The sequence below is a fragment of the Belonocnema kinseyi genome, chromosome 1, assembly GCF_010883055.1.
Source record: "Belonocnema kinseyi isolate 2016_QV_RU_SX_M_011 chromosome 1, B_treatae_v1, whole genome shotgun sequence".
In the NCBI taxonomy this organism is placed as follows: Eukaryota; Metazoa; Arthropoda; class Insecta; order Hymenoptera; family Cynipidae; genus Belonocnema; species Belonocnema kinseyi.
In genome coordinates this window covers 110,497,137-110,523,092 of record NC_046657.1, presented here as the reverse complement: position 1 = coordinate 110,523,092, position 25,956 = coordinate 110,497,137, and the positions used below count along the sequence as shown (strand labels likewise).

Genomic DNA, 25,956 nt, shown 5'->3' with positions numbered 1-25,956 from the left:
CGACAAATATAATAGATGATATTGAGAAAAAGCTTCTAATTAAAAACAAATAGCAGTTAGATTTAACCAACAGAGACCAATTTTCAAGAAAATAGTTGATATTTTTACAAAAAAATACGCATTTCCAACCAAACATTAAAATTTTCTACCAAATTCTTGATTTTCTAGCCGAAGCCACGAATTTTCTACAAATCAGTTGAGTTTTCAATCCGAAAATGTGAATTTTCAACTGATAAGTTAATTTCCAACTGAAAAAGATTAATTTCTAGCCAGTTGCATTTTTCACCAAATTTACATAGTAAGAGATTGATTTGCAAAGCTAAAAGATAAAGGTTCAACAAAATAGTCGAATTTTTAATTAAAAAAAAACTTATTAGTCAAGAAGTTAAAAAATTTGTAATCAAATTGTTGGATTTTCAACAAAAAGGCGAATTCTTAATAAAAAATAGTAGACTTTTCAACCGAAAAAAATGAATTTTTGACCAAAAATAGTTGAATTTTCTAATTGCATTCTCTTAATTCAGTTCGAATATATGTGGAAAAATAAAAAGAGGGGAAAGATTTTCTGTCATTTATAGACTAAAAAATAACAATTTAAATAAAAATTGAAGTTAATTTTTTACACTTAAAAAAATGTATGACACTGTCTTTACACTAATTTTTTTAATTTGTCACACTCTTTGCACTATTTTCTATGTCTGAAATGAATCCAAGACCTGCAAATCTGGTTTCTAATTTCCCGATTGTATTTACTTCATTAGCACATCGAAGACAGGCGGCGATCCAGGAGCTTCAGAGGCTAAAAGTTGAAGGAACTTTAAGACCTGTTGTCCCCGGAGCTCCGGAGAATCAAGAGAATGGATCCCTCACAGTTTCTGCGATTACTTTGCCCCTTAAGCGGGATAATTTCCGCAATTTGGATACTGGTAATGAGCATTTTCTGAAAACTTGTTTTCAATATGGAAAGATTTGAAATAAAATGTCTTTTTTTTAAATAGATACACGACTTCACTTTGTTTGCCTCGTTCGCCATATGGAAAATGTTTTCTCAACTCCAGTTGTTCAGGCAGAGTGTGGAGATTCCTGTGTAAGATTCCCGTCAACCCTGAAGATCGAGAATCTTTACAGTGACTTTCAGATTAAAATCGAGGTCTATTCGCTTGAAACCCGTGCGGAAGTGTTGCCTCACGAAATCAAGTATCATATTCACAATAACGGAAGTTTCTCTTCTGGTTCCAAAAAGGTACTATTAGAATATTAAACTTGAAATTTGAATTTCGCGCCAAAATCGCTGAGCCATGCTTAAACATAACCTCAAATTTCAATGACATTTTGCCAGGGTTTGCAAATTTTGATGAAACATGGTACATTTTTTTTTTAATAAATTAGAGAAAAAAGGATTTTCAACTATATAGTTCTAATTTCAATTAGAAAAAGAAAGTTTTCAATTAGCAAAAAAAAAGACTTTTCAACGAAATTGTTAAATTTTGAAACTATGGAAATGAATTTTGAACTAAAAAAATATGAACCAAAAATGGAAGAGTTAAATTTACACAATAAATTTGAATTTTCAACAAAACAGTTCAATTTTCATGGACAGAAATTAGTTTATAAACAAAAGGAATAATATTCTACCAAAAAGGCAAACTTAAAAGAAAATATATGAATATTTAACAACATAGTTGTATTTTTAAATTTAAGAAATTTTAAATTTTAACCATACAAATTAGTTTTGAAGCAAAAAGATGAACTTTCAATTAAATAAGTATTTGCCAAAAAGACTTGAACCGGAAAAATGTATTTTAATAAAATAGTTCAAGTTGTAACGAAAGAAATGAATTTTCAGCTGAAAAAGATAAATTTGCAAAAAAAAAAAAACTATTCAAAAAAATAATTGACCTCAACAAAACCAAAATTAATTTTCAACCGGAAATATGAGTTTTCAAAGATAATTTCAGTTTATACGACATATTTAAGTTTTCGGTTTCAAAATCTAATTTTTAACAAAAAAACACAATGTTCATCAAAGGAGTTAAATTTTTAATCAAGTATTGGTAAATTTTCAACGTAAAAAGAAACATTGTTAAGTAAAAGTAAAACGATTTTCCAAAAACCAAATTGTTTTTTTTTTTTTTTCAAATAAAAAAGATGAATTTTCAATCAAAAGTCGAATATTTTCATATGCGTGATTTTCAAACAAAAATTTTACCAAAGTAGTTGAATTATATAAAAAAAAAGATTTATAGTCTTCCGTTTCCCCTCATTGCATCTTTTTCTCTTCTTACACTTCATTGTGAATATCATTAACATAATTCGATAAAGAAAATCCAAATATTTTTAATTGAAAGCTTATTATTTCTAATTGAAAAGTTTATTATTATATTTTTTGATGGATAGTCATATTTTTTGATTTAAAATTTAATTTGGTTAAAAATGTAATTATTTGGTTGAAAATTCAACAGTTTTGTTAAAAAGGCATTCTTTTTGTTCAAAATTCCACAATTATTCAAAAGTAACATTTTTTAAAATTTAACTGCTATTATTTAGAAAAAAATGTTTGACATGAAGATTCAACAATATAGTGAATGTTGTACTTTCTTGAACAAACAATTTTTTTTTGTTGAAAATTCATCTATTTTGGTTAACAAAGCAACTGTTTAGTTGAAAATTCATCTTTTTGGTTAATAATTAATTCGTTTTGGTTGTGTGTTCGACTATTTTGTTGAAAACTCGTATTTTTTATGACTTCAAATCTTTCTTATTAAAAATAAAAATATTTGCTGTATGAAATATCAACTATAACATTTTTGGTTGAGAATTTATCTTTTTTTGGCTGAAAATTGAATGATTTGGTTATAATGTACAGGGTGGCCGCTAGACCGGGAAACCTGGAAAATCGGGAAATGAACGGGAATTTTATGAGACCGGGGAAAACCGGGAAATGACAGTGAATTTATTTTTTGACTGGGAATTCGACCAAATTTTTAGAATAAAAATTGTGTCCAACTTTGATTTCAACCGTTTTTTAAAATAATTTGTTAAATTGTGATTTTTATAAATTATCATATCATTTCGTTTAGAATTTTACGAATTTTTAGAATGTATTATTTTTGTTAATTTTTTTAGCCATTAAAAAATGTAAACGTGCATTTGACTATTTTCAACTTAAAAATAAATCCATAATAATATAGTCGTAATCAAAGGTTTTTATTAAATTTAAAATATTGTGAGTCTGAATTATTAAATTTTTATCCCGTTTAATTTGAAATTTCTTAATGTAGAAAAAGAAAAAGTATTTAATATTTAAGAATATTTTCTGTTCATTCAAGACGAGTAAATTGTAACCATAGCGTTACAATTCGAATTGTTCTATTTAAGAAGTGTTTAATGTATAAGTGAAATTGTTAAATTTTGACGCATGAATAATAATTGAACGCTTATTATTTGTAGAAAAAATTTGAGATATTCAGAAGTTTTGAAGAGAATCAAAATTAATTAAAAACTTGAAATTATTTCAAGTAATTTAAACGAAGTGTGTTAACATTTTTTTTCAGAATTTTTAAATATATTTTAAAATTAATCGAAATTTTCCTGTAATTTTTGAAAATCCTGCAAATTAAAAAAAATCATTTAAATCTTCCATGTTCTTTTTTGATGCAAAAACTAACATTTTATTTTAAATTAGGCTGTAAGTATTTGAAATTATTTCAAATACTCAAGATTTTGAAATAATCTGAATCTTTGAACTCTATAATTGATAAAAGTTCTAAAATTTTCAGTTTATTTGCATTTCATTTAACATTGTTCAATTGAAAAGTGTTACTTCCTTCCATTTGGTACGATACATTTTTGAGTATTTGAATACACCATTTTTGAATTGAAAAACATTTAAACTTCAATTTTAAAAGTTTGGAATTTAAGAGTTCAACTTTGAATGCTTTAATTTGTTGTTTATTGTTTATCACTTTATATGGAAAAATTTTTAGAATATAGTTTGATTTTTTAAATTTCATTGGCCGTGAAAAATGTTTGCGAAGCGGGAAAAAACCGGGAATTTTTATCTTCTATTAAAACGGCTAGCTTGAATGTAATTATATATTTTGTTGAAAATGACACACTTTTATTCAAAAGTCATCCTTTTTGTTTAAAATTCAACTATCTTGTTTAAAAGTATATTTTTTCTTTTTTTTTTTAAATTCATCTTTTTGATGAAAAATTATCTATTTTGGTTGAGGATTCTACGATTTGATTGAAAATGCCTCTTTTCGGTTGAATTCAACTGTTTCTGGTTAAAAATAAAATTTTTTTTTGTTAAACTATCAACTATTACCTTTTTCGTCAAAAACTCATTTTATTTGAATTGATAGTTCAATTTTTTCGTAAAAAATGTAATTATTTTGTTAATAAATTTGTTTTGTCTGAAATTTTAACAACATATTTCAGTTAGATTCATCATATCATTCAAAAGTTTATCTCTCTGGTCGAAAATGTAACTTGTGTGTAATAATAAATCTTTTTTGTTTGAAAATTAATCTCTTTTGATAGGAAAATAATTTAAAATATAGTTAGAAATGCAAGCTTTTGATTAAAATTAATTTCTTTTGTTTGAGTATTCGATCCGATTGTTGATAATTCGTCCTTCTGAATGAATTCTATTTTGGATTTAAAATACATTTTTCTTTGTAAACTCATCTCTTTGATTGGAAATGTAACTATTTTGTTTAGAAATGCTTTTTTTTATTGTTAAAATTGACTTTTTTTTACTAATAATTTAATTATTCATGATAAAAGTTAAAAGTTGATCTTTTTGGTTAAAAATGTAACTATTTATATGTATTTTTAAAAATTGGTTTTTCTGGGCTCGAATATTTTATGTTTTTTTGTATAATTTTGGTCTGGTATGAAAATTCATCTCTTTTGGGAGATATTTAATTTTTTTAAACTTAAAAATGCAGTTTTTTGGTTCTTTATAATTACAATTTTCTTTGAGAATTTGTATTTCTATTGAAAATTCAACTCTTTAGCTGAAAGATCAATTGCTTTGTCAGAAACTTATTTTTTGGTTGATGATGCATCCTTGTAGTTAAAAATATATCATTTAGATTGAAGGTGTAACTGTTTTGATTAAAAATGCAATAATGTTGTTGAAAATTCATCTTTTTTGGTAGAAAATGAGTCTTCTTGCTTGAAAATTGATTTTTCAGGAATGCGAATTTTTACTTGAAAATATAGGAATTTAACGCGTTTCAAATTTTCTTATGAAATTGTTTAAATCCTTAAATCTGTTTTTATTTTAGCCCGGAGGGAAAACACCGAAGAAGTTCCTGAAACCCGACAGCAAATTGTTCAGGCCATCCGTTGAAAGTCCGGCTGGTCCTTCCGCTGTGAGATCTCCCTCATTTTCTCCTGCGGGATACATCGTTTTTAGTTTGAGGGAAGTTCATCGACAACAATTCACCCTGAATAATGTAAGATCTAATTTTTCTTCTTGATGATTTTACATTTATAATTTAAATTTCGCACAAAAATCGCAAACCCACACTTCCGGAATCATTTTTGACAATTTTGGAAATCATTTTAAACATTCTCTTAAAATTAATTTTTCAAAATAAAAAATCATTTTCAATTTTCCTAGGAATCTTAATAAAATGTTATTTATTTTTTTGAAGCCTTTTAGAATTTTAAAGCGTACAGTTCAATTTAAAGAATTTTAAATTGCAGTTTTAAGGACTTAAACAATTAAAAATTAGAAGCGTTTAAAACCGAAGATTTTTTGCTAAAAACATTTGATTGAAAATTTATAAACTATTATTAATTTTAAAATAACTTGAAAACAATATATTCATAATTGAAGGCTATTATTAAATTTCAATTATTACACCATTTAATTTGAAAATTTTTAATTAAAAAAAAGAACAATTGCTTAATTTTTGAAAATGTCGGACATTTCAATGAAAATCAGTAATTATAAATTAAATAATATTTGTAAGCCAAATTGTGGAAAATTAAAATGATTTTTTTTTTTATTTCGAAAAATTAATCCTAAGAGAAGATGTAAAAAATTTAGAAAGATTTACAAAATTATCAAAAATAAATTTGGACGATTTTAAGGAAATTTTTTTCAATTTGACAGGCTGTAAAAAATAGGAAAAATAGGAAAAATAGGAATAATTTAAAAAGATGTTTAGAAGTTCTGAATAAATTCAAAAAATAATTTATAATTTGAAAAAAATGTCAAACAACCTGTGAATGTTTCAAGATTTTGAAATAAAATTTTGACGCATTTAAAGGATTTCTAAACTATTTAAAATAAAAATAACTTTTAATTTAAGAAGTTTTCAGCTTACAAAAAAATGTAATCGTTCAACTTTTACTTTGAGTGCTTTAATTTTCAGCGCAATTTTTTTTACTTCGAACCCAGCAAGCTTGATTTCAACAGTTTTTTCAAATAATCAGTTGAATTTTGATCTTTTTCAATTATGATTTCATTCAGTTTACAATGCGTAATTCGAAATTCTTTCACTTACAAATTTTGTATTTTATATTTTAATTTATAAGTGTATGTTTTTCATTTAAAGAATTTTAAAATACAGTTTTAAAAACCTAAATTTTAAAAATTAGTAGCGCTTGAAACCGACAATTTTCGATAAAAAGTCTTTTTAGTTGAACAAATGTGAATATTAATTATAATGATTTTTAGAATTGAACTATAATTTCAAAATTTAAGAATATATAGATTTTAACGTTAAAAATTAAACTTCAACATAATATACTCATAATTAAAGGCTTTTATTAAATGATATAAATATTTTTTCAGTCTAAAATTTGAAATTTGAAATTTTGAAATTAAGAATTATAAGAATTGCATCGTATTTAGAAATATTTGATTGTCATTTAAACTCAGTAATTATAAATAAAATATTCGAAACTAAATACAAAACTAAAGTTTGAACGCAGCAGTTTTAATTGTTCTATTAAAAAATTTAATTTACAAGTAAAATTGTTGAATTTTGATGTATAATAAATCTGGCACACCCACGATTCCTCGAAAAAATCCGAGCAAGTTAAAGAAATATTTAGAAGGTGTGAGCAGATTTAAAATTAATTAAAAATTTGAAATGAAAAAGCCCACGGTCTAATTTAAAACGAAATATAGTAGGTTTTTGCAGATTTATAACAAAAAATGCAGAAGATTTTAATTAATTACGAAAGGCTTCAAAAGAATAAAAAACATTTTATCAACATTATTAGGAAAATTGAAAATTACTTTTTATTTTCATTAATTAATTTTAAGAGAACATTTAGAAAGATTTCCAAAATTGTCAAAATTGAATCTGGAAGATTTTAAGGATGTATTTTTAATTTTGTAGAATTGAAAGAAAAATTAGGAAGAATTCGAATCATTTTAAAATATGTTTGAAAGTTAAAAAATTTCACAAATAATTTAATATTTGAATAATTGTAAAAAAAGCATGTAGGTGTTTCAAGATTTCGAAATAAAATTTTTAAGTTTTTTAAGGTGTTTTATACTATTTAAAATGAGAATAGTATAACTTTTAATTTAAGAAATGTTAGTTTATGCAAAAAATGCAATCGTTCAATTTTTAATATTACTAGATTAAAATTGTTTAACACGATTTCAAAAAAATTAGAAGCGTTTAAAATGGAAAATGTTGGATACAAGACATTTTAATTTATCAACTGTGAATATAAATTAATTAATTATTTTTTAAATTGAATTGTACTTTAGAATTTAATGAGTAAATAAACTGTTTCAATTGGAAAGTCTTATTAGTTAAACAAATGTAAACGTTCCGATTGAAACTTTATAAACTACTTTAATTTTTCAATGGCTTCAAAATAGTGTATTTATAATTAAAGGCTTTTATTCAATTTTAAATATAAGTTCACTCTAAAATCTTCCATTTTTAAACCATACAATTTTGAAATTTTTCAATTAAAAAAAAAACATTTTCTTAATATTTAGAAATATCTCACTGCTCATTTAAAGTCAGTAATTATAAATTAAATATTCAAAACTAAACAAAAAGGCTAAACTTTGAACGTTACAATTTTAATTGTTCTATTTAGCCAAATTTAATTTGTAAGTCAAATTGTTGAATTTTAATGTGTAAATAACAATTGAACACCTATTATTCTTGGAAAAAATTCGAGACTATATTTAAAACAAAATATAGATTTTGGCAGATTTTGAACAAAAAATTTAGAAGCTTTCTAAAAATGTTGACAGGCTTTAGAAGAATAAAAAAAACATTTCCTAGGAAAATTGAAAATGATTTTTTATTTTGATAAATTAATTTTACGAGAATATTTAAAAATGTTTATAACGATATACAAAATTTTCAAAAATGAATGTGGAAGATTTTAAGAAAATTTCTTTAATTTGGCAGAATTAAAAAAAAAATGTAAAAAAGCATGTAGATGTTTTAAGATTTTGAAATAAAATTTCGAAGCATTTAAAAGGATTTTAAAATTATTTAAAATAAAAATAATTTAACTTTTAATTCGAACATGGAATTTTCAGTTTTTTATAAATGTATATTTTATAAATGTATAATTCTAATTCTAAGTTGAAACGGGATAGTTTTGAAAATAATTAAAATCATGAATTGGAACAGGGAATTTTACAGAAAATTTTTAATTCTTATTTGAAAAGGAGAATTATCGAAAAGAATTGAAATTCTTGAGTTGAGCAGGGATTTTTTTCAACCGAATTTTATTTCTAAGTTGAAATGAAGAATTTTCTTAAAGAATTAAACTCCTAGATTTGAACAAGGAATTTCCAGTTTTTAACCAATTATGAGCTGGAGTTGGAATTTATCCATGAGAATAACTATTCCCAATAGAAAATTAAATTTGTCAAACAAAATTATTATTCTATGTTGAAACGAGGTATTTTCGAAAAAATTTAAATTATGAATTGGAACGGGGAATTTTACAAAAAATTCTAATTCTTACAATGGGTTGAAATGAAGAATTTTCGAAAAGAATTAAAATTCTGGATTTCAACAGGGAACTTTTCGAAAAGAATTAAAATTTCAGATATAAACAGAGAAAATTTCCATTTTTAACCAATTCTGAGCTGAAATTAGAATTTAAAATTGTATAAAATTGTATAATTTTGAACATTTTTTAATTCATTGATTGAACCTCCAATTTAGACGATTGAGAATGATAATGTGGATTTATATTTTTGGAACTGAATCTAAATCTTTGAACTCTTCTATTTATAAAAATTTTAAATTTTCAGTTAAAAAGTGTTCGTACCTTCCATTTTATACGTGTAAATTGTTGAGCATTTGAATACAAAATGGTTGAATGAAACAACTTTTTAATTTCAATTCTCAAAGTTTGAATTTCAAGAGTTTCACTTTGAATGATTTTATTTGCAATTCAGTTTTTATTACTTCGAATGGAACAATTTTTAGAATTACTGTTTGATTTTTTAAATATCAGTGACCGTGAAAAATTTTTGCGAACCGGGAAAAATCGGAAATTTTTGTCTTTGCTTTAAAACGGCCACCCTGAATCGGCAAAAAATTATACTTTGTTTTAAATTAGTTTTAATTGTTTTTATTGCGATTTGATAATAATACGAATAAAAAAGAGAAGCAAAGAGATTTGGTTTGTTACCTTTTCATTTTTCTTTCCTCATTTTTATTTTTGTCTATTGAGAATGGTTAAACTGCGATGCGTACCTGGTGACAAAAATTCGAACTAGAAAGAATATCTACGATTTTAAAGATGCATTTTAAATTGCGCAAAAAGTGTTTTAAAGATTTTTTATGGAGTTTAAAGTATTTATTAATAAAGGGTTTTAGATGGAATTTACATATTATACGGTGAAAGCACATATTTTTTGACAGAACTATATTTCAAAAAAAAAAAAAAAAAAAAACAATTATTGTACTATTTATTGTGACTTTCAAAGAATTATAAAGTTAAATGGACTTGTTTTGAATCAAAAATTAACCCAATATATATTTTTAGTAATTTATACATGAAATATTTAATATTTAAAAATCTGATCTAAAAATTGGGTTAGAATTAGTATTTCAATTCTTATCGTCTATTCATATTTTTTGCATAATCTGGTTCAAAATTGGTCGCTGCATACATTGATTAAAGTTAATTTATGTTTACAATGCGTTGAAACTTACATGAAATAGTGAAATAATTGTTTTTTTAAACCCATTTTACAAAAAGGTGTTTTTTTTTCACTTTATAAGATGGAAATTCAATCTATAACTATTTATTTTTAATGATAAAATAGTTTAAATTTTCTACCAAATAGTTGACCAAGTAGTTGAGTTTTCTATCAAATTATTGCATTTTCAAGCGAAAAAAAAACGAGTTCTCTAAAAACAAGTTTACTTTTCTACCAAATTGTTAAATTTGCTAGTCAAAAAGACGAATTCTCTTGAATTTAATAAAAAGAAAAATATATTTTTCACCAAAAAAGAACAAATTTCAACAAAACACATACATTTTCAGTTAAATATTTTATATTTTTTTCGTTTCTAAATGTTTAACTAAATTGTTGAATTTGAAATCAAAACAGATAAATTTTAAACACAAAATAGAGTAGTTGCATTTCCAGTGAAAGTTCATTTTGAAAAAGTAAATGTTTTACAAAAAAAAAAGTTTTAATTTTGTACGAACTAGTTGAATTTTATATTAAATTGATGCATTTTCGACCCAAAAAAACGAATTAAAAAAAAAAAAACAATTCAACTTTGTACCAAATTTTTTAATTCTGTACCAAATTGTTGAATTTGCTAGCCAAAAAGATGAATTTTCTTTAAAATTGTTGCATTTTCAACCTGGGAATATAAATTTTTAACAAAATAGTTAAACTTTGAATTTTTTTACTTAAAAATATGAATTTTCAATGATAAATTAAATAGTTGATATTTCAGAAAAAATTAAATTTTAATTTAAAATACAAAATACTTGGATTTAATGAAAAAATTGATTTTTTTTTTACCAAAAAGGACGAATTTTCAACAATACATATATTTTTTACCAAATTTTTTAATTTTTGACTCGAAACTATGAATTTTCTACAAAAAAAGACAATGAACGCGATGTTAGTCCAAATTTTATTCAATTAATGTTTTATTTATATTTTTTCGTTTCCAATATATAAAGAATATATAATTTTCTATCAAATAGTTTAACTTTATACCAAATTATTGAATTTTCACGAGAATCAGTCGAATTCTAAAGCTCAAAAATCTATTTTTTTCCACCTTATAAGATGGAAATTCAATAAAAAAGTATTTATTTTTGATAAGTATTTGTTTTTAGTATTCAATCATTGTTTTATACTTCACAAACCACTCTTGAAACACTTTTATGAAAAAATTAAAATACATGTTTAAAATTGTACCTACTCTTTCTAGTTCCAGTTTTCGGCACCAGGTGGCGAAATGGTCGACCACCATTCCCAATACATTTTTTTTTCTTTTTTAGAAAATTTTTGGATCTCTTTAAAAATTTTAATATGAATATTTTATCGTGGTTGTCGAAATTTGGTCATTGTATTCTTTGTTTTATTTTCTGGAATTCTGCACATTATCCTTAGAATCTGTTCTTTATCAATCGTTTTCAGGTCCCGCACAATTCGCTGTTGGAAGGTCGTTTTCAAATGCACGTTTCCTGCGAATTGTCGGTTTCAATCGAGCATCGCGGTTTCCTGACAATGTTCGAGGACGTCTCCGGATTCGGAGCTTGGCACCGAAGATGGTGTCTCCTGAAAGGCGACACCCTTTGCTACTGGAAATATCCCGACGATGAGCGCAAGAAAACTCCAATCGGAAGCCTCGATTTGCAGGGAATCACAACCATAATTGTTGGTTTGGTTTCCAGAGACATTTGTGCGCGACCCAATACTTTTTTACTCGAAACAGTAAGGCCATCACATTCAGGGGACGTTGACAGTCTCGTCATGGTCCGAAATGATTCATCTACCACTGTCAGGTAATTAAGAAAAACATTTAATCAAAATTATTAAAAAAAAAAAACTATTCAAGTAAGCCAATTTTTCATCATAATTATATAGGAAATATGCCAATAATTAAAAACAAGATTCTTATAAACATATATTTAAGTTACTTTAAAATCATTTCAAAAATGTTTATTTATTTATCTTTCTGAAAACATTTTGATTCTGACATTTGAAGAAGTAAATTAATAATTAATCAATCCACTGTATTATTTCTCATATTCGAAAATGGCGAAGAATTTTATTAATTTATAATTATTTAATTAAAATTCACTATTGTTAACTGAGGGCCGAATCCATTTCAAATCCGGCAGATTTTAAACTTGATTGCGCAGATTCTCTCGGGACGAAATATTTTGTTCTTTAGGGAAAATTAGGCAATATTTATTTTTCCGATTTGCGAAAAAAAATGTGTACGTAGTTTTGCGTATTTAAATTCTGTGATTTGTTTGTAGAAAAACTCATATTTTTGGTTAAACCTCTATAATTTTTTATTTAGTTGAGATATTTAAGGGTTTCTTTCTGATCCTGAAAACGTTTGTCTTCTTTCGAAATCCGCTGCAAAACTTAAAAAAAGGTTTAAAAGTAAAAAATGGGAGCCGTGTTTCTGAAAATATTAAGATTTGATTTTCTCAAAAAAATCTACACTTATATTTCTTGCCAATTTTTTGTTGAATTTTTACAATTTTAAGAAAGACAGATGAGATTTCTACAAAAAAGATGAATTTTCATCCAAATAGTTAAATTTTCAACCAGAAAGATAACTTTTTAACACAGAAGATTAATTTTCTATCTGAAATAAGACGAATTTTTAACAGATTACATAAATTTTCAACTGAATACTTTAAACAATAAATGTGATGTTAGTCCAAATTTCCTTTCATTGATTTTTAGTTTCTAAAAATTATCAAATAAATAATTGAATTTGAATGTAAAAAGATCAATTTAGTATAAAAATTGCGACAAAAAAATATTTTAATTTTAAATAAAACAGCAGTTGGATTTAACCAACAAAATTGATTTTTCAACCAAATTCTAGAATCCTTAACTAAAACCGATTAGTTTTCAACTAAACAGTTGAATTTTTAGCTAAAGAAAATTGATTTTCAAAAAAAAAAGAATTTTTTAAAATCAAAATACATCAATTTTCAATCAAACATTTCTATAGAAAGAGATGAATTTTCCCACTAAAAAGATAAATCTTCAACATAATAGTTGAATTTTTAATATAAGAAAATTTGAAAGTCAAAAAAGGAATAAAGTTTAAATAAATTTTCGGTTTTTTTAAGCCAAAAAGACGAATTTTCAACAAGAAAGTTGAATTTTCAAACTAGAAGGATTGTTTTTACAAAAAAATTGTTGGGTTTACAACAAAACAATTAACAAAATTTTTAACCAAATAAGATGCATTCTTAAGCAAAAATTTTATAGTAGATTTTTCAACCGAAAATAATGATCTTACAACTAAAAATAATTTTATTTTCTCATTAAGTTCCATTAATTCAGTCCCTATTTAAGTTTAACAGTTACTCCGGGTATTATTAATTTTTTAAACTCAAAAATGTATATTTTGAACCAAAAATGGAATAGTTCAACTTTTAATTAGAAAAATAATTTTAAATTATAAAACAAACTAATTTTCAATAAAAAAAAAAACAGTTGATTTATCAAATCAAAATGTAAAATTTCGATAAAAAAGTTAATTTTATACCAAAAGTTACGATTTTCTAATAAAATACAAGAACTCTCAATCCCAAAGTTGAACTTTCAACAACAACAAAAAAACGAATTTTGAACAAAAAATTAAATTCTGACTTAAAAAAGAATAATTTTCGACAAAAAATGGAATAGGTAAATTTCCAAGTACGAGAGTAATTTTTCGAACAAAAAAAAAGGAATTTTCAACAAAACAGTTCAATTTCCAATCAAACGTATTACTCTTAAACTAAAATTTTGAATCGTCAACCAAAAAATACATTAAAAAAAGTAGTTAAACTTTAAAACCTAGTTGTTAAATTTTTTATCAAAAAGATGAATTTTTAAATACAAAGATTAATTTTCTACCGAAAAAAACGCATTTTTAACAAAATTCAAGATGTTTCAACCAAAAAGTTGAATTTTCAACTAAAAAAGATCAATTTTACAAAAAAAAGATTAATTTACTACCAATGAAGACGAATTTTCAATTAAGTTTTATAATTCTGATCCAAAAACATTAGTTTTTAACTACAAGAGAAGAATTCCTAAACAAAAAGATTCATTTACTAATAGGGAAGACAAATTTTTTGTTATTAAATTCATGAATTCTCAAACAAAAAGTCGAATTTTCAATTAAAAAAGATTAATTTTCTACCGAAGAAAACAAATTTTTATTAAACTCAAGAATTCCGAACCCAAAAGTTGAATTTTCAATGAATAAAGATGAATTTTTAAACAAAAAGATTAATTTACTATTAAAAAACACAAATTTTAAATAAAATTTAAGAGTTTCAACAAAAAGTTTGAAGCTCAACTAAAACAGATGAATTTTTAAACAAAAAGATTAATTTATTGTCAAAAAATACGACTTTTGAACAATGATAACTTTTAAACTTATAAGTTTTAAAAAACAAAAATTTGGTGTTTAATTTTTGAGAAAGTAGTTTAACTTTAAAATCTAGTTGAATTTTTAACCAAAAAATGCATTAAAAAAAACAAAAAGATTAATTCTCTACCGAAAAAAAGGGATTTTCAACAAAAATCAAGAATTCTTAACCAAATAGTTGAATTTTAAACTCAAAAACAAGAATTTTTAAACTAAAATATTAATTTACTAAAAAAACGAGAATTTTCAATAATATTCCAGAAGTCTCAACCAAAAAGTTGAAGCTCAACTAAAAAATATGAAGTTTCAAACAAAAAGATTAATTTATTACCAAAAAGATGCATTTTGAATAAAATTGCAGAATTTTCAAATAAAAAGTTGAATTTTAAATTCAAAAAGAAGATTTTTTAAACAAAAAGATTAATTTACTACCGAAGAAAAACAATTTTTTAAATAAAATTTAAGAGTTTCATCTACAAATTTAAAGCTCAATTAAAAAAGATGAATTTTTCAACAAAAAGGTTTATTTATTATAAAAAAAGACGAACTTTTAATAAAATTCAAGAGTTTCAACAAAAAATTTGAAACTCAATTAAAAAAGAAGATGAATTTTTAACCAAAGATTTTTTTATTACCAAAAAAGACGAATTTCGAATAAAATTGCAGAATTCTTAACCAGAAAGTTGAATTTTAAATTGAAAGAGAAGATTTCTTTAACAAAAGATTAATTTACTACCAAAAACACGAATTTTCAATAAAATTTAAGAGTTTCATCCACAAATTTAAAGCTCAAGTAAAAAAGATGAAAAAAGACGAACTTTTAATAAAATTCAAGAGTTTCAACCAAAAATTTGAAGCTCAACTAAAAAAGAAAGTGAATTTTAAACAAAGCGATTAATTTGTTACCAAAAAAGACGAATTTTGAATAACATTCCAGAACTCTTAACCAAAAAGTTGCATTTTGAACTAAAATCACTAATTAAAAAAAAATTGTTAATCAAAAACATTTATCATCTGGAAACGTACTAAAAACAGTACAGTATGTACTTTTAGAAAAAAATCCTCTGAATTCTAAAATTTCCCAACCATAGATTTTAAGAGAACCCCATACTCCCCCCTCCCCTAAAATGCTAACGTAGTTTATAGACGATCGCGAATTTTAATACTTGAATTTTTTTTTGGAAGTCGGAAAAATACAAATTGCCTAATTTCTTTTTAAAAACATCTTTCGTCTTCGAGAGATTCTGCGACATGAAATGTAGAACCTGCCTGATTTGAAATTGCGCATTTCTTCATTGTATTTGTTTATAACAATAAAATAAATAAAGAAAGAAATTATTTGCGTTTCTAAGTCCCCGTCCATTGATTTAAGATTATCTATTCTAAAATGCGTTGAGTAATTATATAATAAATAAGCAAAAGAATGTTACAAAATCGATTTGTGATTAATTTTCCGTTAGAGGCGCTTATTCAAGACTATTAAAGAATTGTAGTATTTTTTTATTTTTTATTTTCAGGCATCTGTTGTCTGCCGACACGAAGGAGGATCGACTCGAGTGGTGTGCGAAAATAAACAAAACCATACACCTGATTCGAGCCTGGGGTGGAACTGCAACTCTCTCTTAAGTTTCTTGAATCTTTTTAATCTTTTCCTCTAGAAATTCGACCGTACTTATCAATTTTACAACGTGTCTTAGTATTAACCTTACCTCTTATCATCAACTTTCCAGAATTTAATTTTTGATTTACCTTAGAAAAAAAAGACCTTTGAATGAAATCTGAAGCCCCTTTCTCATAGTGATTCGTTCTAAAAATCTTGTCGGCAATGGAGAATAACTGCTGAAATTATTTAACATTTCTATGGTGAACTGGAGTCGGAGATTTAAAAAATTTCTGCTTCACCGAAATGGAATCCGTACTTTTTATTCGTGATTAAAATTAATATTTTGTTAATTGTCATTCAGTAATTAGCCTCGAGGTTCTTGATAAGAAAATGAATCGACTTCCCAGATTTCACAAAAAGTGACTTCATTCTTTGCTAAAATGTGAGATTTATTGTGACTTATCAGAGCCTGGAAAATAGAGGTTCGAAAAGCAATGAGAGAAGGGAAGGAATAGTTCATATTCTTGAAATTAATTTAGTAGAGGTGATTAATGAATACGAAGATTATTTCATTGACTAACAATTCGCTGTAGATTTACTGTATATAGAATGAATTTTTACACTTTACGTATATTTTGTACTAATATATATATTTAAAAAATCTTAAGTATCACTTAAAGAGTTAAAAAATGAGAAATGTTATCATGCCAGGCGATCGTCTTTGAAATTTTAAGCTTGGAAACTCGTTTTATTTTTATTTTTATTAAATGAGAGAGCTTAGTTGAAGATTGTAGAATCTTTTAATAAAATTAGATATCGAAATTGGAAGGTTGTTTATTTTCTAGACATGTTTTCTATGATTTAAATTAAACAGGGTGGCCACCAACCCGGGAGAACCGGGAGAAAACCGGGATAAAGCCTGTTTGAAATTTTTAATTTCAATATTTTGTTGTTTCAAATTCAAATATTCAAAATTTTAGGACCATTTCGCTATTAAATATTTCGAAATTTTATATTAAAGGCCTTGATAGTCAGTTTTTAATTTAATAATTTTCGATGTAAATATAAAGCAATTTTTCAGTGAAAAACATGAAACTCTACATTTTCAAACAATGAAATCATAACACAAAAATATTGTTTTGTATTCCTTATCTTAATTTTTAATTTTATATTTAAGATCTTAAAGTCTCCGTTTCTTAGATGAAAATTTAAACAAATAAGTCATTTCAAATCGAAAAATATTTTATATTTGAAAATTTCCAGAATGAATGATATTTCTGAAGGAAGATTTGAAATTTAAAAAAATAAAAAATTGAGTTAATAATAAAAAACGATGAAAATTGATCTATCTGAAATTGATGCATGAGTGAAAGGACACTTTCGGCAATTGTGAGTAGTTACAATTTTTATTAACAACACTACATTTTAAATTTTTTCCTTTTTAAGGTTTAAATTTTCAATTAAAACTGAATTGGTTACATTTTGGAAAGTATTATTAGAAATTTGAAAATTATTAATTTTCAACCCATTTTAATTTTTTTACAATAATTGAAATTTTCAAGTGTTTGAGTATAAAAAAGTTTTAATAACACAATTTTTGGTGACTAAAATTTTGTTCAGTTTTGAATGAAGTTCTCCTTCGTTTAAGTTTCAAAGTTTGGGAGCATACATTTTTTGATTTTTAACGTTTCTCATTTAAAATTACGATATATTTCAAAAGGTTTCTATTTTAAATAATTTAATTCATTTTTCATTTTCGAAAACGTCTTCTAATCAGTTTTGATGTTAACTTGTAATTTTATTGTGTCATGACAATTTCAAATTCTAGAATATCCGTAGATTGGCATTTGAAAGATTCATTTAGTTTTCAATATTAAATTGTCGAATTTTAATCGCTTTGAATTCAAATTATTCAAATTTAAAAGTCGTCAATCTTTAATTATTTATTTTGAACGCATTTAACTGTAAAGAATATAATTCCAATTACTCTTAATATTACACTATCCAATTTCCAAAATTTGAATCTCAAATATACAATTTTTAACGTTTTTACATTGTCATATTTTTAAGTTTTTAATCTAGAATCATTCTAATTTCGTGATTCTCCAAATCAAATAACAATTCTTTAATTTTTAGCGCTTCGACTTAGAAATTATACAATTCATCTCCTTTTTCTATTTAAATTGTCCAAAATCGTTCTTATATTTTTTTAATTCCAAGAGCTTGAAATTCGAATTTATTCATTATTAACTATTATTTCAAAAATATTTAAAACCTTATATTAAAAAATTGGTTTAATAATGAATTTTTAAGTTTGCATATTTTTATGTTAATAAATATAAATTCAGAGATAGGAACGCGCGATTTGCGCTTGTGCATTTGCTGCTAGTGTGCAATAAAACGCTTATCTGTACCTTCCTTTATTGGACACAACAATTTCATTATCCTTCTTATTATATGATTTAAAAATCAATTAATTTATTGCAAAAAGGTTTGCTGACATTTATCGATTTCCGCAATTTATAATAAATGTGAAAAAACCGTGGGTTTTGCAAAGAAAGTAAATTTTTTTATAAACCGGGAGGAATCACGAATATTCACCGGGAGAACCGGGAGACCAAAATTCTCAAAAAATTGATTCAACTATTTGGTTGAGAATTCATATTTTTATGTACTATGTGAAAAATTCGCCTTGTTGGTAGAAGATTAATCTTTAATGTCGAAAATTCACCTTTTTGGTATAGAATTTAGCTATTCAGTTGAATATTCATCATTTTGGTTGAAAATTTGTCAGTTTGGTTGCAAATGATTTTCTTCAACTGAATAGTTGAATGTCCATTTTTACTGTCTCATAATTTATGATTGAGAAAGTATTAGAATTGTCTGAAATTTGACACCGCAGTTTTGGGAACATTTTTTATATTAAAAATTTTTATGTACGACTTTTTATAGTACTCAGAAAGCCAAATAAATTATCCTCATGACTTTTTTCGATCAAAGGAAACTACTCAGAGTTATAGCATTTATAAGATTTAAAAAATCAATGGAAAATAAAAATTTTAGGCCAATCAACGCATGATATGAAAAAAAAATAAGAGAAGAAAAACATTGTTTTGTGAAAATTTTACAAGATGATCATAACAACTTTTTAGATTTTCTTGAAAAATCAAAAATTCAAAATTTGATGGGACAAAAAATAATGAAAAATTTCATGTTGTAGTCAAACTATGCAAGATACGAAAACAGATGAATAAACAAAAATTGTGATCCTAAAAAAGATCTACAAATTTTTTTACAATCACTTCTTCATTGGATTCTCAGGTTTTGTTTTAATTGTGAAAAATAATATGGAAAAAGAAAAAAAATCTGTGGAAAAACGACACAAGTTACGAAAAAAATGATTTACCAAAAATTGTTTACCCGAAAAAGAGCTACAAATTTTTTATGAATTACTTGTTCAAAGCACGCGTAGTTTTTGTTTTATTCGGAAAAAATGACATGGAAAATAAAAATAAATAAAATAAAAAATTGGTGGAAAAACGACACAAGTTACGAATATAAACGATTTACCTATAATAAAAAGTGTTTACCCGAAAAAGATCTATAAATTTGTTATGAATCACTTTTCGATAGGACACGTAGTTTTGGGTTCAATCATAAAAATTATATTAAAAAAAAAAATGAAAATTTTTTGGAAAACGACAAAAGGTACGAAAACAAATTGATATAAAAAAAGTTGTTGGCAAAAAAATAATAAATACAAACTTGTAATAATTTATTACATTCTCATCATTTATGATTGAGAAATAATTAGATTTGTCCGAAATTTAATATTACAACATTCAAATTTTAAACGAAACGACGCAAAATACGAAAAAAGTCTCCAACAGGAAACGTCATTTTGTTTTTATTTATTCAAAATTAACTCAAATTCTTTGGTTGAAAAGTTTACTAATTTGTGGAGAATCAATTTTTAAAATTAAAAATTCCACGATTTCAGTAGAAAATTTAACTATTTTTCCTAAAATCCATTTTTTTGGTTAAGGAAGATTTTTAACAGAATATCTAACTATTCTATTTTTGGTTGAAAATGTTCCTTTTTTGGATCAAGATTCAACTATTTAGTTGAAAATTCACATTTTTTATTTAGAAATTGAACGACTTATTTAAAAATGTATTACTATGTGAAAAATTCGCCTTCTTGGTAAAATCAACTATTCAATTGAAGATTAATCATTTTAGTTGAAAATTCATCAGTTTGTTTAAAAATTAAGTCCTTCAATTGAAAATTTGAATGTTCGTTTTTTTTTTAAATTGATGGTTGGAAATAAAATTACTTAGTAGATAGTTGAAATAATTTGTTGAAAATTAATTTTTTTAGTTGAAGATCATAAGTTTATTTAAAAATTCATTTCTTTGGTTAAAATATGAGTTATTTGGTTGTAAACTTGTTTTTTTTTTTTTTTTAGATGAAAAATTTGTTTTTGCCGAAAATTGAACTATTTTGTAGAAAATTTGTTTCTTTTTCGGTTAAAAATTATTTTGTTTTTAAAACTGAAATTGTAACTATTATTCCTGTTGAATATTCCATAATTTTATATATAAAAAAACCATATCTTGGGCTAATAATTAATTTTTTGATTAAAAATTTAATTATTCAATTTTCTGTTAAAAATTCATCTTTTTCGGTGGAAATTAATATTCGTGGGTGAAAATTCATCTCATTGGTCAAAAATTTAAATATTCTAGTTATAGAGTCATCATTATAGTTGAAAATTTATTTTTATGGTGTAAAATTAAACTATCATAGTTAAAGATTTACAATTTTAGTTAAAAGTCCATCACTTTGTTTGAAAATAGAACTATTTTTGGAAAGTTATTATTTTTGTTTTAAAGTTATTTTTATGACATATGCATGATTTCAGCCATTTTCGATGCCTATGAAACCGTAAAAACTGTAAGAAAATTTCGGCAGCAAATAATAGAATATTGCGGTAATTTATAGAAAGTTATCATGTATAATTGGTTAAATTACCTAAATTACCACACATTTTCGAAAAGTTCTTGAAATTTTCTAATTGAATTTAGGGTAACTTATTTTCAGTTGCCATAAATTATCTGTAATATTACCATAAATTACCAATTTTAAAAAATAAAGTTCCGAAATTTTATCAAAATGTTTAAAATTGAATTTTGGGTAATTTATGGTAATTTACCTATATACCTGTAAAATTACCATAAACAACCTCAAATTTCCATAAACGGCCGGAAAATTCCGGAAATTTATAAAAAATTTTAAAATTGAATTTTGGGTAATTTATGGTAAGTTACCATATTTACCATAAATTTCCGGAAATTTATAGATATTTTTAGATTGAATTTTTGACAATTTATGGTAAATGACCATATTTACCATAAACTTCCCGAACTTTATAGACATTTTTAAGTTTAATTTTGGATAATTTATGGTAAGTTATCATAAATTGCCCTTGAAATTACCGTCAATCATACTCCTTTTATTCGAAATCTAATATGTTGAAATCATGACTGTATTACGAGAAATGTCTGAAAACATAAATTAGTAAATGTACATCTTTTTTGGTAGAAATTAATCTTCTTGGTTAAAAATTCACCTCGTTTGTCGAAGATTCAATGAATCTGGTTGAAAATTAATCATTTTCGTTGAAAATTTATCTTTCTGGTTCAGAATGCTACTATTCCAGTTAAAGATTTACAATCTTAGTTGAAAATTCGTCACTTTCTTTGAAATAGTAATTTTTAAAAAGTTTTGTTTGTTGAAAGTTAGTTTTTTTTAGTAAGGTAATTTTTAACTCCAAATTTACCTTATTCCAATAGAATATTCCGTAATTTTAGTTGAAAATCCATCTATTTGGTTGAACATCAATTTTTGAAGATTAAAATTTTATTATTTATGTTTTGGTTGACAATTGATCTTTCTTAGTGGAAATTAATTATGTTGTTGAAAATTCAACTATTTCAGTTGAAGAATCATGGTTTTAGTAGAAAACTCATCTTCGAAAATTGATGTATTTGTTTCAAAATTGATTTATTATGCAATTTTTTGCTCTGTTGTGTTGAAGGATTTTTAGAATTTACATAATGAATTCAAATAAATTTTGGCGTTTAGCGACAAATATGAGTAGGTTACATTTGTTCTATTTGTTCCATTTGTTCCATATGTTTTTAAATAATTTTTAACTAAAAAGAAAAGTGTTATATGTGAGTATATATACATGTTTTCTTGATTACGTCACGAATTACCGAATAACCGACGGCCTTAGCATTCGATGGGTAGGGTCGAATGTGTGCCTTCAAAGCCGACTGTCGAAAAAGCGGCTGAATTCGGGAGGGGTTTTTCTGCAGTTTTCCTCTCCGCTGGAAAAACTTCCAGGCAACTGCTAGTACTTCAGAAAAAGTCGGATGCCACCGCGGGTATTAAATAACCTTGTAATATTTTTAACATATAATATTTTATGAACGGTATAAAACAGCATTTCAGATCAAAATAATTTTTTTTTTTAATATATCAGTTTATTTTTAACAAAAAATGTATTTTCCACCATAAAAGATGACTTTTTAACAAGAGTTCGATCTTTCTGCAGAGACTTTTTAAAAATAAAGATGAAAGTATTGAAAACAGTAATTTGCTGATTGTGAATTCTCTTTTGTTAAAGCGCTTTCGGCTTTAACGAACACATTCTCATCACGTATCTCGTGCTTCCCACTCGAGTTTATCCCTGAAATTTTATATCATTCCCATAAATGTCCATTATTATAATTCGTAACTCGCAATGGTATTAAAGCAGACGAAATTTCATTGCCCCGTTTACAAAAATGCGCATTCTTTTAAAAATTTTGGTTATTCAAAGTTCTATCGCAACTTTTGTCGGTTTTCTATAAACTAAATTTGCTCATTTCTAATGTTTTCTTTATGATTTAAACTTTACACTATGAAAAAGTGGCTATAACAAATTTGTAGACCTTTTTAAATGCACAATTTTGGTGTTTTTATCTTTTACCGCATTTTGCACAGTTCAGCCGAAAAATGTAATTTTTGGATTTTTCATTATTTTGAATGCTGTCAAAATTTGAATTTTTGATTTCTTAAGAAAATTCGAAAAGTTGTTATGATAATCTCGTTGGGCATTCAAAAAGCAAAAAAATGATTTTCTTCTCTTGACTTTTTTTCATATCGCGCGTTATTTGGCATAAAATGGTCATTTAAGTGTTTTTTGGAATTTTGTAAATGCTATAACTCTGGTAATTTTTGATTTTTTAAAAAAGTCATTAAGATAAATTGTTCGTCTGTTTGAATAATATGAATATCCGTACATAAAAATTTTGAATTTTGAAAAAAAGTAGTCTCAAAAACTTTCAAAATACGCTCAACTTTTGAATTTTTATCCAAAATGGCTGGCTAACGAACTTGACCTTTATTTTATGACACTCAAAGGGTATACCAAAGGCCAATCCAATCTGTCAATTTTTTCGCAAGTTATCTTGCTAACAAACTAAAAAATCCACAGACATACAGACACACAGACACACTCAAATACAGACATAAAGCCACACAGGCACACACAGACACACACACACACACGCGCGCGCGCGCGCGCACGCACGCACACGCACACACAGTCCGACAGACAGGCGCATTCGTAAAATCCTGTTTTTTGGATTCAGGGGGTCTCAAAACGTGGACATTTGGCAAGAACGGGGGGGGGGGGGGGCAAATTCGACACAAATCTAATACCTTCTCTTGATGAGAATGTAAAAATATAAACGAAAAAGATAAACTTTAAAAAAAAAAAAAATAATGGGTCACCCAAGATAGAGTGTATCTAAATTGTTGAACCTTCAAGACAAAAGACGAATTTTTTCTACAAAAACAAAATTTTTAAACAAAAAATATGTCTGCAGCAAAAAGTTAATCTTTCACGAAACTGATGCATTTTTACTCAACAAAAATGAAACTTCAAACTAAGAAAACTTTTTTTTTTACTAAAATAGAAGAGTTTTCAACCCAAAAAGATCAATGTTAAAAGATTGTGAAAGTTACATTTTAAGTTAGAAAATTAATTTTAAACAAAAAAAGGCTTATCCACTAAACAGTTAAATTTTCAATCTAATGACATTAGCTTTCAATAAAAAAAATTTATAAACATATAGATTAATTTTTATCCAAGTTGTTTAATTTTCAATTAAGGCAGATTTTTTGTTAATAAAATAGTTAAACTTTCAACGAACGAGTTGAATTTTAAACTAAAAATATAAATCTTCAACGAAAAAAATGTTTTCTTAATAAAGCAATTCAACCAAATCTGATTTCGAACAAAATAGTTGAATACTCAAGCAAAGAAGAATAATTTAGAACCAAAAAATTGAACTTAAAAAAAATTAAATTTCTACTAAAATAGATAAATTGTGTAATCCAAAAAATAAATAAAAAAAAAGTTGAATTTTTTGTTAAAAAATATTTGAGTTAACTTTTCACGATTAAAATATGAATTTTTAAGCAACAAATAAGTTTTTACGAAAAAAATAAAATTTTCAATATAAAAAAAACGAGTCTTTAACCAAAAGGATGATTTTTTATCAAATTGGTTAAATTCTCTACTGAATAATTGCATTTTTATCCAAAAAGATGAGATTTCTATTAAAATAGATCAATTTTTATTTTTTTTAAATGTTTTAAATAGTTGAATGTTCATCCAAAGAAGATCTACGTGACTCTTCAAGATCAAAATATCAATTTTTGAACAAACAATAAGTTTATACGAATAAAAATTGAATTTTCAATCAAAAAGGCGAATTTTTTAAACCCAAAAAGATTAATTTTTAACAAAATAGTTGAATTCATGGTCAAATACTTCTATAATTTTTATCCAATAAGGTTAAAATTTGTACTAAAACAGATGAATTTTTAATAAAAAGCTACAATTTTTTGAAGGTGAACTGGTATGCAGAAAAGATTTCAGTTCATTTTCCAACACCAAAATATCCATTTTAAACAAAAAGTAAAATTTCTGCAAAATTGTTAAATCTTTAACAAAAAATTAGAGTCTTAAACCAAAAAGTATGACTTTTTAAAAAAACAGTTTATTTTCAACCGAACAGTTGCATTTTCAGCCAAGATATGAAATTTCTCATAAAACAGATGAATTTTTAATAAAAACAACAAAAATCACAAAAATAGTTGAATTTTCATACAGAAAAGGTTTCAGTTCTTTTTCCAACACTAACAATTTTAAATGTAACCAAAAAGTAAATTTTCTATGAAATAGTTACATTTTCAACAAAATAGTAGCATTTTCCACCAGAAAGTATGTCTTTTCAACAAAATTATTGAATTTTTGACCAAACAGTTGCATTTTAATCAAAGAGTGGATTTTCTTCTAAAACAGATGGATTAACCCATTAACGATCAAAGCTATCAATTGTATAACATGAGTTTGACCGCCAAATTTATGGGTATAACGAAACAATAAATAGATCAAAAGTACTGTTTCTTATGTTTCTGGGTGAGCGGATTCGAATCTGTGGTCAAAATTCGAATATTTTGACTTCAAAATTAAATATGGCGGTTTTTGTATACAAAAATAATGAAAAATGTTTTACTTTTTTTTTTTATTATTATTATTACACCATTAAGCCATTTCCCTTTCGGGGTAGGCGTGACTCACTCGGCAGGGGAAAGGAGTAGTGTGTGGATGGGATAGA

At 25.0% G+C, this 25,956-nt stretch overlaps 1 protein-coding gene across 2 annotated transcripts in view; it reads left to right on the top strand.

Annotated features, from left to right (window-relative positions):
* Positions 1–17,037, top strand: part of LOC117171195 (anillin-like) — a 72,435-nt gene extending 55,398 nt beyond the window's left edge. For both annotated transcript variants that reach the window (XM_033358286.1, XM_033358278.1), the window contains exons 13-17: positions 762–926; positions 999–1,243; positions 5,298–5,468; positions 11,636–12,003; positions 16,130–17,037. In XM_033358286.1, coding sequence (XP_033214177.1) covers positions 762–926; positions 999–1,243; positions 5,298–5,468; positions 11,636–12,003; positions 16,130–16,238 — 1,058 coding nt within the window. In that variant the 3' untranslated portion in view covers positions 16,239–17,037. The remainder of the gene's footprint in view (positions 1–761; positions 927–998; positions 1,244–5,297; positions 5,469–11,635; positions 12,004–16,129) is intronic.
* The last annotated feature ends 8,919 nt before the right edge of the window (positions 17,038–25,956 follow it).